The 12,387-nt window shown below is 53.1% G+C and overlaps 1 protein-coding gene across 1 annotated transcript; it reads right to left on the bottom strand.

The window, feature by feature from the left end:
- Nucleotides 1–5,445: 5,445 nt before the first annotated feature.
- On the bottom strand, nucleotides 5,446–6,474 carry LOC133895085 (predicted GPI-anchored protein 58). Its single transcript, XM_062335285.1, has 2 exons — nucleotides 6,422–6,474; nucleotides 5,446–5,806 (listed from the first exon to the last, which is right to left on the bottom strand). Exons 1-2 carry the CDS (start codon nucleotides 6,472–6,474, stop codon nucleotides 5,446–5,448), a joined length of 414 nt encoding a protein of 137 aa, XP_062191269.1.
- Nucleotides 6,475–12,387: the final 5,913 nt, after the last annotated feature.

Raw genomic sequence — 12,387 nt, 5'->3', positions numbered from 1 at the left:
AGCGTCAGGAATTCATCCGGGAGCAGGTCAGCAAGCTCCTTAACACCGGATTTATCCGAGAAGTCCTCCACCCCGAGTGGCTGGCGAATCCAGTTATCGTCCCGAAGGCCAACGACAAGCTCCACATGTGCATGGACTACACCGATCTAAACAAAGCTTGCCCTAAAGATCCTTTTCCTTTGCCCCGCATAGATCAAATTGTAGATGCAACCGCGGGATGTGATCTTTTGTATTTTTTAGATGCAAACTCTGGTTATCACCAGATTCGCATGGCCGTAGAGGATGAAGAAAAAACTACTTTCACAACCCCAGTGGGGACTTATTGCTATATGTCGATGCCTTTTGGTTTGCGCAACGCTGGATCTTCTTTCCAGCACGCTATTCGCATCACCCTTGATTCGCAGGTTGGCCGCAACGTCGAGGCTTACATCGATGATCTCGTGGTCAAATCCCGAGACCGCGCCACCCTGCTCGAAGACCTTGCCGAGACTTTCAATAGTCTCCGCACTACCCGCCTGAAGCTCAACCCCGAGAAGTGTGTCTTTGGGGTACCTGCGGGCAAGCTTCTCGGTTTCTTGGTTTCCAGCCGAGGGATCGAGGCCAATCCAGAGAAGATCCAGGCCATCTAGCAGATGCGACCCCCGGCTCGACTCTAGGAGGTTCAGCATCTCGCCGGCTGCATGACGGCCCTCGGGCGCTTCATCTCCAAACTTGGGGAGCGGGGGCTCCCCCTCTTCAAGCTTCTGAAGAAGACCGGTCATTTCGACTGGACGCCAGAGGCTGAGCAGGCCTTCCACAATCTGAAGAAGTATCTCACCTCACCACCCGTACTGGTGGCTCCGTCCGAAGGCGAGCCACTGCTACTCTACGTATCGGCCACTCCTCAGGTCATAAGCATGGTGCTGGTGGTGGAGCGCGATGAGTGCGCGGGGCCAGGTGCTGGGTCCCAGCTCCCGGCCACCCCCTGGCACTCCCCCGTCCTCGCGGCTCCCCTCGAGCAGGGGGTCGAGCCCGAGCACTTGGCTCCCCCCGAGCAGCTCCTCCCGACCAGGGAGTAGAGCCCGAGCACCCGGTCAGCCCCGACCACATCGCCGAACCTGGGGGCTGTAGCAGGCCCTCGGGCGAGAACCTGGCTCAGAAGCTACTCTACGCCGTGCTCATCGCTTCCCGGAAGCTGCGCCATCAGGGTGCCGCCATCCAGCAAGTACGTTGCGCTTGCTGAATGTTCTCAAGATGCCTCGTGGATGGACGACATCCGAGGGTACTTGAAGGAAAAGTTCCTCCTCGGGGATGAGGCGTCTGCCGAAAGAGTTGCTCGGCAGTCCAAACGCTATGCCATAGTAGATGGGGATCTCTACCGGCGTAGCGCAGGCAGTATTCTCCTGAAATGCATCTCCCGGGCAGAAGGCGACCAGCTTCTCGCTGAGATCCACGAGGGCGAGTGCGGTGGCCATGCATCGTTCCGCACGCTGGTCGGGAAGGCCTTCCGGCAAGGTTTCTACTCGCCTACAGCTCTCCAGGATGCTTTCGAGCTGGTTCGGTGCTGCAGAGCGTGCCAGTTCCATGCAAAGCAGATTCACCAGCCAGCTCAGGCTCTTCACACCATCCCCCTGTCATGGCCTTTCGCGGTCTGGGGGCTGGACATTCTGGGTCCATTCCCGTGAGCAACCGGGGGCTATGAGTACCTCTACGTCGCCATCGACAAGTTCACCAAGTGGCCGGAGGCGGTCCCAATCATCAAGGTGACCAAGAACACGGCGCTCCAGTTCATCCGCGGTATCACCAGTCGCTTTGGTGTCCTGAACCGAATCATCACTGACAACGGCACTCAGTTCACAAGTGCCCTGTTCGGGGACTACTGCGAAGACCTCGGCATCAAGCTCTGCTTCGCCTCCGTCGCTCATCCTCGGAGCAATGGGCAGGTCGAGCGCGCCAACGCAGAGATACTGTAGGGCTCAAAACCCGGACCTACTACGTGCTCGCAAAGTACAGAAAGGGGTGGGTCGACGAGCTGCCTGCCGTGCTATGGGCCAACCGGACCACGCCAAGCCGCGCTACCGAGGAGACTCCTTTCTTCCTCGTGTACGGTGCTGAGGCAGTCCTCCCCTCCGAGCTCACTCTGGCTCCCCTCGGGTGCATGCCTACTCTGAAGGCGAACCGGAGCAGCAGAGGCACGACGACGTTGACTATTTGGAGGAGCGCCGGCGGCGTGCCGCCGTCCGGGCAGCTTGCTACTAGCAAAGCCTGCGGCGCTACCACCAGCGCCACGTCCGGGCCCGGTCTCTCGAGGTGGGGGATCTAGTTCTCCGATGCGTCCAGTCACGCGAAGGAAGGAATAAGCTGTCCCCTATGTGGGAAGGCCCCTTTACCGCGAGAAGGCTCCTTCCGGCTGGCTGCAGAAGACGGGCAACCGCTCCCCAACCCGTGGAGCATCGAGCACCTGCGCAAGTTCTACCCGTAGATGGCCATGCTCGCGGCTCAGGTCAACCAGGCCAGGGGCTTCCCCCCCCACCCAAGTTGACTGGGGGCTACCACTAACTGGGTAAGTCACCCAACCTTGTAAAAAAATTCTCAATACAGTATGAATGTTAATGTGCAATCATATGTCAATTTCATTTTTCTGGACTCCATATGTTTAATTTGTCTGGTGAGATGCTCGATTGTGCGAGAAAAGTTCACTCTCTCTTTTTCCCCGCTGATAAGAGAATCCCGATCGGTATGCGCGTGGGCAGTTGCCGCTGGCTTACGTCTGTTGTGGTAGGCTGTGGCGTTCGGTGTCGTGGTAGGCTCCCGGGCACTACCGAGTCCCTAGGGTTCTCGGGTAATCTTATCGCTCGAGCTGCTTGAGTAGTCCGGAGCCTAGGCCCCAGGGGTGGGCTGTCGGTGCCCGGTCCGGTCTGTCATACCCGGGCGCCACCGAACCATAGGACCTCTGGGTTATGCCTCTGTCTGCTCTTGTCCGCCGATCTGGGTATTCGAGAGGTCTCGGGTAAAAAACGAGAGCAGTCTATAATGAGTACCGCACTAACAGAGCGCACCAAGCAAAGAATTTCTCTATTTTTTGTCAAGTCACATGTCGACAATTAAGTGCAAAAGCAGCTCGACAGCGAGGGCCTCAGTGCCTAGGTCGCTGCTCGGCCCCAAGGGTCCTCGAGTGGTCCTACCGCTCAAGTGTGAGTGGTCGAGATCGCCTGACCCCAGGCTCCTCATGCGCCCCTTGATGCTCGGGCGCCCCGGCTGTGGGAACCAAGTCCCCGGGCACCCCGAGCTCGGAGCGCATGCCCCTCCTGGATCGGTTGGCCGAAAAGCTGATAGCTGTCCAGTGAGTGGTTAAATTCAAACGAATTTACATTCAATAATATTTTGTTCCCGAGTCGTCCTCGGGGGCCCTCGTATTCTAATCTGCCCGGTGAGATGGTCTCCTCGCGCACAAAACCCTACCGCGTGTCCACTTTTTCCTAGAACGACAGAACGATCCATAGAAAGGTGTACCGTACGTGCGGTAATGTCCGATCGAAGTCTTTCATGGTGGTCGTGGTGTTCAGTCTGCTTTTAGGGCTCCGAGCACTACCGAGTCCCTGGGCGCCCTGGGTAATCCTATCCCTCGAGCTGCTCGAGTAGTCCGGAGCCTAGGCCTCAGGGGTGGGCTGTCGGTGCTCGGTCCGGTCCGTCCTAAGCCCGGGCACCACCGAACCATGGGGACTCTTGGTCGCATTCTCGCCTGCGCATGTCTCCAGTCTGCTGACTGAGTGGTCGCAAGGTGGAAAAGTGTTCACCGGTCATGGCGTGCTCCGTGCTAGATCGATCTATCTCCCGAGCAAGGAAGTTCATGCCTTTGTCTTTTGACATAGCCGTTGTGGACTCGCGAGGGCTCGGGGGCTGAACGCACCGAGAAGGACGGTCGGGGCGACTTCGTTCTCGGGGAAGGAAAGGTCGGGGTCGGTCCGATTGAGTACTCCTCAGGGCATCAGGAGAAAACATCAGAAACTACACTAAGCACTCAGAGGAATACTGGAGTTGCGACCCCAAAGGAAGGCTTCCATTATATTCACAAAGAAGGATAGCTGATCTGAGGGATCACTCCCATATTTACATCAAGTCAAAAAGAAAAGAAGAAGAAAAAACTACTACAAAAGCCTAGTCGGAGTCGGAGTCGGAGTCGGAGCCTTCGTTGCCGCTCCTCGGGACTGGGGGCGGCGGCACCTCCCGCTTGAAACCAGCCACCACCGCGGTGGCAATGCTCTGAACTGCCTCCCAGGCGGCCTCCTCCTCGGCTTCAACCACCCCTTCCTGAGCCGGCTCTAGTGGGAAATTCGGGTCTCGACTCCGGTAGCAAGCCAGGACGTGTTCGGCCACTGCTTGGGCCAAGCCACGCCCCTCCCAGGCGGCGAGTTCCTAGACAGCCCAGGGCAGCGCCTCGAGGCACTCGTAGACCTGCTGGAAGCCTAGGGCGTACCGGCCAGGGCCTCCCCCCTTCTTCTCCATGATAAGTTGCCCGAGTCCAGCCGCCGCCATGGACCACTGCATCCGCCGGAGGGTGTCCTCCAGCATCAGCTGCAGGCTGGCCCGTGCTACCGAGGTGACCTCGAGCTCCTCCTTCGCGAGCCGCAGCTGCTCCTTGAGCCCCTGGCCCCCGACCGCGCCAGTAGAGCCGGCGCTGAGTGCATGGCCCACGGCCAGCTTTACCTGCCCTGCCAGGACGGACAGGGCCTGCTCGCGGGCGGCCAGCTTCGCCTTGGACTTGGCGATCCGCTCCTCCTTAGCAGCAGCCACCGCCGCCACCTCGGTAGCCTCCGCCTCCCGGCGGGCCAGCAGATCCTCCCGAACGCCCAAGTCCGCCGCCGTTATCACGGCATCCGTCTCCCGGATTGCGACGTCCTCCTCCCAGCATTGGAGATCCCCCTCGACATGCTGGAGTTCCTCTGCCCAGTACTGGAGGTCAGCACGGGTCCGGTCGACTTCGCCTCTTTGGCGAGCTAGGTCAGCCTGGAAGGCCTCTGCCGCTCTCTCGTGGTTCACCGCCGCATCCTCCCGCTCCTGCGCCTGCCTCTCCCTAGCAAGGGCCTCGGCAGCCTGCTGCCGCGATGCCTCGGCAAGGCAGGCGGCGTCTTCCCGCTCCCGCATGACCTCCGCGCGGGTGTCCTCCAGAGCCTTCCGCTCCCGCGCGACCTCTGCGCGGGCCTCCTCCATGGCGCGCCGCTCATCCTCGATGGCGGCGCGCGCAGCGGCGAGCTGTGCTCTTTCCGTGGCCAGAGCGACGTGCTCCGCCTCTCGCCGCGCCATCTCCTCCGCTACGGCCGCCTCCAGCCGCCCGATCACCTCCTGGGCGCTCCCAAGCACGACCGGGAGAGGTTCAGCGGGTTGGCTGGGCGGCGGCTGGGCGCTAGGTCCCCTGCGAGCCTCCCCCGGGGGGCGCGAGGTCCCCGAAAGCTGCCACGCGGTCACCTACCATGCGCTCTGCGTGCTTGGGGCGGGCTCAGACGGCACCGGACGCTCGGGCGGCAGCTGCGTCTCTGTCTCGGCCGCCGCATCCGCCGGCCCCTTCTCGACCGCCGCATCCGCCGGCCCCAGCTCCGCTGCCGCATCCGCTGGCTCCGGCTCCGCCGTCATGTCCGTCGGCCCCGTCTCTGCCACCGCGTCCGTCGGCCCTGACTCTGCCACCGCGTCCGTCGGCCCCGTCTCCGCCGCCGCGCTTGCCAGCCCCGGCTCCGCCGGTGCACTCGGCTCGGGCGTGCTCGGCTCGGGGGCTGGCGCTGGCCTCGGCGCCTCCGGCCACCCCTGGCTCTCAGCATCGCCCGTAGGCGGCCTGGAGGAGAAGAACAAGATCAAAATCCAGAACTTAGTCCGGGCAAAGCACACCCAAGAAAGAATGAAGGAAGAAACTTACGTGTTTGTGGGTCTTCGATACTGCCATCTTGCTACCGGAATCCTGAACTCCGGGCTCGATGGCGCTGGCCTGGAGTCCTCCCTCCTTCTCTTCCGTCGGGGGTTCTGTAGGGCCGTCGCGTGGTCTCCGGGCACCGGATCGGGCCCAAGCAGACCAAAGTGTGGTTCCAGAACCGCAGATGCCGCCCTCGCCGACGGCCCCGCGCTGGACGGCTGGCCGTCCCGACTTCCCCCCTCGCCTAGCAACAGTGACGGCGGGGACTCCGGCACAGGAATAAAGAGCCGGGGGCGCTTCCCCCGGTCCTCCGACGCCGGCGCCGCCCCACTGCCAGCGGTGCCTCCTCCTCCGGTGCGGCGGCTGCTGCCCGCAGCAGCCCCACTGTTGGCCTACAGCACACCGCTCGCGGTGCCCGGGCCACCAGTCTGCGCCGGACCGCTTGCGGCCTCCTCGCCGGCCGCCTCATCCAACCCGGGGATATCGGTGGTCTCGGGACTCCGGCGCCTCGGCCGGTCGACCAACCCCTAGGTGTCGAACTCCGGCAGCTTCTCCTGGATCGCCACCCGCTCAGGATTGGCGCAGAGCGCCATTTCTTTCCACGGGAGCTCCGCCCGGCTCAGCTCATCCACCCCGGTCACCACCCGGAGCATGCCCCTCAACTCCGCCGTGCCCAGGTCCCAGTCCTCGCCGATCTGTGTCTGGGTGATGTCCTCAGGGCCGGTGTAGAGCCAGCAAGGCCGGGCCCGCTCCCGCAGGGGCGCCAAGCGGCGGTGCAGGAACCCGATGCGCTCCAAGACCGGCCGAGAGTGCTCGGGGATGTGAACAGTACCCCCGAGCACTCGGTACCCCGACGACCCAGAAAGACCCCCGAGGGGCCTACCGATGAGGTGTCAACCAGTCAAAGGCCCAAGGCTGCATTTAATGAGCGTGCGTGGCCTGTCGCCTCCAACTGCTCCCGTCGCACTCAGCGTCAGTTCCTGCCATGTTTTGGCAGAGAGGCGTGGGGTTATTAATTGCACGGGTTCCGTCCCGTGCCATCCGGCTTGTCTCAAGATAACGTCGTAAGGACCAAGGCGTTCCGTCTGCCGCGCTGCTGTGGCAGGGGAACAAGACAGGGCGGGCACGCTGGGTTGCTCTGCGACTGCCCGGTGGGCCCTCTCCACGACGCCCATTGCCAGGGCATTTATGGTGACGGATGACCGGGCGTGCGACGCATTTTCCACCCTCGGTCACTTCGCCCAGAGGAAATGATGATGCCCGTTCCATTTATGGCGTCTCGGAACTCGTGCCCCCTCCTTCCGTTCGGGGCATGTCACGGCCGGCGGGTACTTAAAGCAGCCAGCGGCACAAACGGAGTACAGGAGACGAAGAATAGAAAAACAGAGAGAAGTGAAAAGAGCATAGCTAAAGAAGACGGTTAGAGGTAACGGATAGACAAGAACACAGCGCAAGAGAACACTGTGAGGAAGGCTGAGCCCAGTTCCAGCCGAAGAACAAGGAGCCCCAAACTCTTAGATAGACCAACATTCTTGTAACCAGCAACATCCTTGAGGGACTTTCTCAGGACAGTTATAGCATCCATACAGGAGTAGGGTATTACACCCCCGTGCGGCCCGAACTTGTCTAAATTCCGGTGCATTTACTTCTTCTTGCACCAGGTCAACACCCCCACCACCGGCCGTTGCATTCATTCCCATTTATTTCTCCGACGAACGTATTCAGGATCATCCCCCGGCCGAATCTCTAAAAAGGGGTCTCTCGGGATCCCTGCGACTGGAGTTAATCCTCCGACAGCAGGATAGAGTTATGTTGTTGTTGGTTAAGTTAGTTGCTCACACATATGTGTCCAGGTTGCTTACTGCTCATGTTTAACTTAACCATGTGGCTTTTCTGTGCTAATGGCTCAATGCATAATCCTTGGAGTCGAGCTATGTATATGTGCTCTATATGGTTTAAGTCTTGCGAGTACCTTCGTACTCATGCCTGTGTTTTCAGGTGTTGCTGGTGAGGAAGAACTGATGTTTGGCTACTTCGTGCCTGCCGATCAGGGTGGCGGGCAAGAGTAGTGCATCCTACTCTCGGAGGTCGTGCTTTTGGGGTGGAGTCTAGGGGCATGTGGCTCTACTCTCTTTTGTTGTATAGGTTTATGTTTCCGCTGCGTAGATGTTGTTGCCTTTTGTTGTAAATTATTGGAAATAGTTGTATGCTTAAGATCTTGTAATATAAATGTTAATTACTTGCTATTTCTTAAGCTATGTTGTGCTGCTAAATGTTGGAAGGCATGTGTTTTGATCTTAGGTACAAAATACGTGCCGGGACTACCGGGATGAAATTCCGTTTAATCATCGATGTTGTGATTATGAATAATGATCCTACTGGTGATTAATTAGAATATTATTTGGACAGTTCCTCACACTTGATCAACCTCTGCCTTCTTCAAGGGGTCAATTGACTGAAGCTAGGATTTGACTGTTGTCGCTTGGTCATAAATTTCCTTGATACGAGACTTCATTGTCGCCCAGAGATCGACGACAAAGGAAGCTTGCAGAAGTTCCAGGTTCGTTGAGCTTCGAGCTTGATGCGGGAACAGTTGCAAAAAGTTGTTCTAGTTGAGGAGGCGGTGGCGGGGCAACTGTGGGAGAAGGACCTAGTTGGATGACCAAACCACCTTCGACTTGTTTCTTTGACTTCTCCAGAATCGGCAAGCTGCAAGAAAAGGGATCAGGAACGGAATAGAGAGTTGTAGATTAGTATAAATGTTTAGATATAACCTTTTGGCAACTAGGATAAGTGGCATGATGATGATGTGTGAATCTCTGCATGCTCATCTGTATTCTACGTGCATTAAATGCTAATATACTCGTTGTTTCAAACTTTGAAAAGTTTTTTTTAACTCTACTCAGAGACAAACATTGAGAAGTCGATATTACTGGCCCTTATCAAGTCTTGAGTGCAGATAACAACAGGGCGCTCGATCCAAAAGTGTTTCCACTCGATACTCGAAATAGAGCATCCTCTTGTTTGATTCTTTCGACTGCGAGTTCGATCTACCTTACTCGACCAAGCTTGGACTTGGCAAAACTCGAGTAGGCGCTTGCAGAAATCCTCCCTGCTGAGTAAAGTTAAGGGGCTTCTGTCGAATATTTAACTATGGAGTATATACACATAAGGAGTATACCATATACGATTGGGTTAACCGCTAGTGCGCGAGTTTGAGGCTATAAATACCCCTCCACTCAGTCATTTGAGGTAGCTAGAGTCCTGAGAAGTTCATGCACACATGAGAAGACATCCAAGCCACTAAATTGCTTAAAGTGATCATTCAAGGCGATTAAACACACTATCAGAGAGTGATTAGTGCTTATAGGCCTAGAGAGTGTGTTGCTAGGTGATTGCTGCCTAGAGATTAGATCAAGGAGTGATCCAAGCTTGTATCTCTTGGTACGTCAGCACCTTGGAGTCTTGATGACTCACCGGCAAGCTTGTTGACCCTCCGACTTGATGTGGAGCGGCGGCAAGGCGATTGTGCAGGGATACGGATACCTTTTCCTTTGTGGCTCAAGCTCCAAAGTGATCACAGCGGTAAGGGACCGGAAGAGATGCTTGTGATGAGGCCTTGCCTTGGTGGCTTGGTGGCTGATCCAGGTGCTATCTAGGAGCATATCTTTGGCGGAGCTCTAACATGAACTAGAAGTGGTATTTATACCATCGATACCACGGGATAAAAATCCTTATATCGAGTTTTCTCTCTCTACCTTCTTTATGCTTCCGTATTTACATTCTTGCAATTTACCTTCCTAGATAGGTTGCAAGCTCTTTTGTTTGGTAGAATACTAGATAAATCTAGAGCACATTTAGATAGAAATTGATATAGGTTTATCTTGGGTAGTTTTTGGAGCCGGAATAGGTTCTAAGTATCCTAATTCACCCATTCTTAGTACGTCACCGATCCCTACAATTAGTATCAGAACTAAGGCTCACATCTAGCTCTTCAATTTGTGTTAGAGATTCACACCTTTCACAAGGTTTCACCCATTTAAGTGGCATTTAAGACTTAGTCTTATTGTGATTGGTTAGGCTTCACCGCCTAGTGATTTGTGACGTTCGGAGTTGGGATGGATTCTCATAGTGCTCTACTTTTTTATGACACAAACTTCTCTCAGTGGAAAATTTTAATGACTTGTTATTTGCAAGCGCGAGGGTTAGGCATTTGGAGAGTCACTGAGGAAGGGATGAAGCAACGCATCACCAACAAGGAGAGACAATTAGATGCATTGGCAAAGAGTATCCTTTTATCATCTATATATGTTGATGCATTTAATCATGTTTATTCTCTCACCATTGCACATAATATTTGGACTAGTCTCATTGAAATACATGAAGGCACAAAGGATGTACGCAGTGAGAAATATCATATGTTTGTTACTAAGCCTAATGGTATCAAGCAACTACCACATGAAAGTGCTAATGACATGTACTCACGTTTGAATATTCTTGTCAATTAGATCAATGGGTTAGGTTTAACGCCAATTGAAGATGATCAAGTGGTGAGAAGAATACTTCAAGCTTTTCTTTCAAAGTACAAGTTGATAGTCTCCATCATGTACGACAACAATGACATCAAGAAGATGACTCCAAGTCAAGTGCTCGGTAAGATCACCGCCTATGAGATAACAATGAACATGAGGGTGAAAGCTTCTTCCTCATTTAACACCAAGAACCTTACTCTCACAAGCAAACAAGCTCAATACCAACAAGTAAAGGCAAGAATGAGAAGATAAGAGCAAAAGTCAAGCTCAAGTTAAGATGATGGAGATGAAGATGAAGGGAGCTTTGAAGAAGATGAGCAAAGGACCTCAAGCAATGAAAAGATGGATCCTGAAGTCGTCAAACTCATCTCACAAGTGGAGAAGAACATTAAAAAGACCAATCTCAAGATTTATCACCCAATCTCCATGAAGAACATAATTGATCATATCAAGAAGGAGAAGAAAAAGAAGACTAAGAACAAGAGGAAGACAAGGGGAAGAGCCAAAGCATTCATAAATATAGGAAGATGGGTGAGTGACAATAAAGAGTCAAGCTTAAGTGATGAGAACCTCACCATCCTCCCCTCTAAGAGGAGCTCTTCCTCATAGTCATCATCACACAAGTCATCGCGCAATTCATCACACAGGTGCCTCATGGTCAAAGATATGAATAGCGATGTAAGTGATAATGAATCCAATGAGGATTCTCCCTCCTATGATGAACTCCTTCATTTGATCAATGAGCAACAAAAAGCCCTTAAGAAATAATCTAAAGAGCTTAAGAAATTCAATGCACTTAATGATATTCATGCTACTTTTGTTTCTAATTATGAATAATTATTATGAAAATTTAATTTGCTAAACAAAGAGCATGAATAGCTTAAGGCTAGAATTGAGTGCATTGAATCTCAAACTAAGGACCATTTGAAGCAATCTACCTCTGTATTTAATTTCAATTCTAAGGTAGATGCTTCTACTTCTTGTAATGATTTAATTTCTTTACCTAGCTCATCTTTTTGTAATGATGATTTGTGTTGAGAATATTATTGTAGAATCATCTAACAACTTCATTGCACAAGAGAATTATGAGCTTAAACAAGAAGTAGAGAAACTAATGAAGGACTTGGCTAGACTAAATGGCAAAGAATATGTCTAACCTCCTCAAGATAACCGTGCTACTATAGTGAAGAATCTTACAGAGGAATTCACCGTGACATGCTTCAAATGTCATCAAGAAGGCCACAAGTCCTTCTAATGCAAACAAGCCAAGGAGACAAAGGAGAAGAAGATGACGATGAACCTCTCTAACATGACCTCTAACCTCTACACTAAGCCTAACTACAAGATCAAGACCAATAACAACCACTACAAGCTCAAGAAAAAAGATAATGACAAGGTGGTTACACACATGGTTGGGAGAAAGAATTGGAGGTATAACCAAACCATTTGAGTACCCAAGGAAATCATTACCAACATGAAGGAGCTCCAATCGGTTTGGGTTAAAAAAAACTTGAATCCTAAGGCAGCTATAGGGATTTGGAAACTTGGCTTATAAGATGGAGTGAAGATTCAAGCAAAAAAGCCAAACGTACAAGATGGGCGTGTTGATGAAGATTATAATCATCACATACCCAAATCCCTATCCAAAGATAAAAGAGGTAATGAATCTAGATGCAAAATCATCTCATTTGATGTAGCTCATTTACCTCGTCTAGGATTGTATATGCTTATTTCAATTTATTGCAATGCCTAGTGTATGTTTTCATATGGTAGGTTGCTCGTATTTATCTCTAAACCATGAACAACCTACATGATTTATTAGTTGTAGGTCACTTACGTGGCACTAGTTTTACATTTGGTATCTTTTATGTGTCATAATCCAATCTATAGGATAAATTCCTATTGTTATCTATAACAAGTGTATATGCCTCACATGTATTGAACACTTGTATGCACACATTTAGGGGGAGTATA

This window comes from Phragmites australis, chromosome 16, assembly GCF_958298935.1.
Source record: "Phragmites australis chromosome 16, lpPhrAust1.1, whole genome shotgun sequence".
Taxonomy (NCBI): domain Eukaryota; kingdom Viridiplantae; phylum Streptophyta; class Magnoliopsida; order Poales; family Poaceae; genus Phragmites; species Phragmites australis.
The sequence above is the reverse complement of the archived record's forward strand: the minus strand, read 5'-3'. Positions and strand labels throughout refer to the sequence as shown.

Bases quoted from the DNA above. Each gene is read 5' to 3' on its own strand.
- LOC133895085 (XM_062335285.1), bottom strand. From the start codon at position 6,474: ATGGCGCTCTGCGCCAATCCTGAGCGGGTGGCGATCCAGGAGAAGCTG. The intron at 5,807-6,421 runs GTTCGACACCTA...CTTCTCCTCCAG, and splicing joins ATCCAGGAGAAGCTGCCGGA to GCCGCCTACGGGCGATGCTG.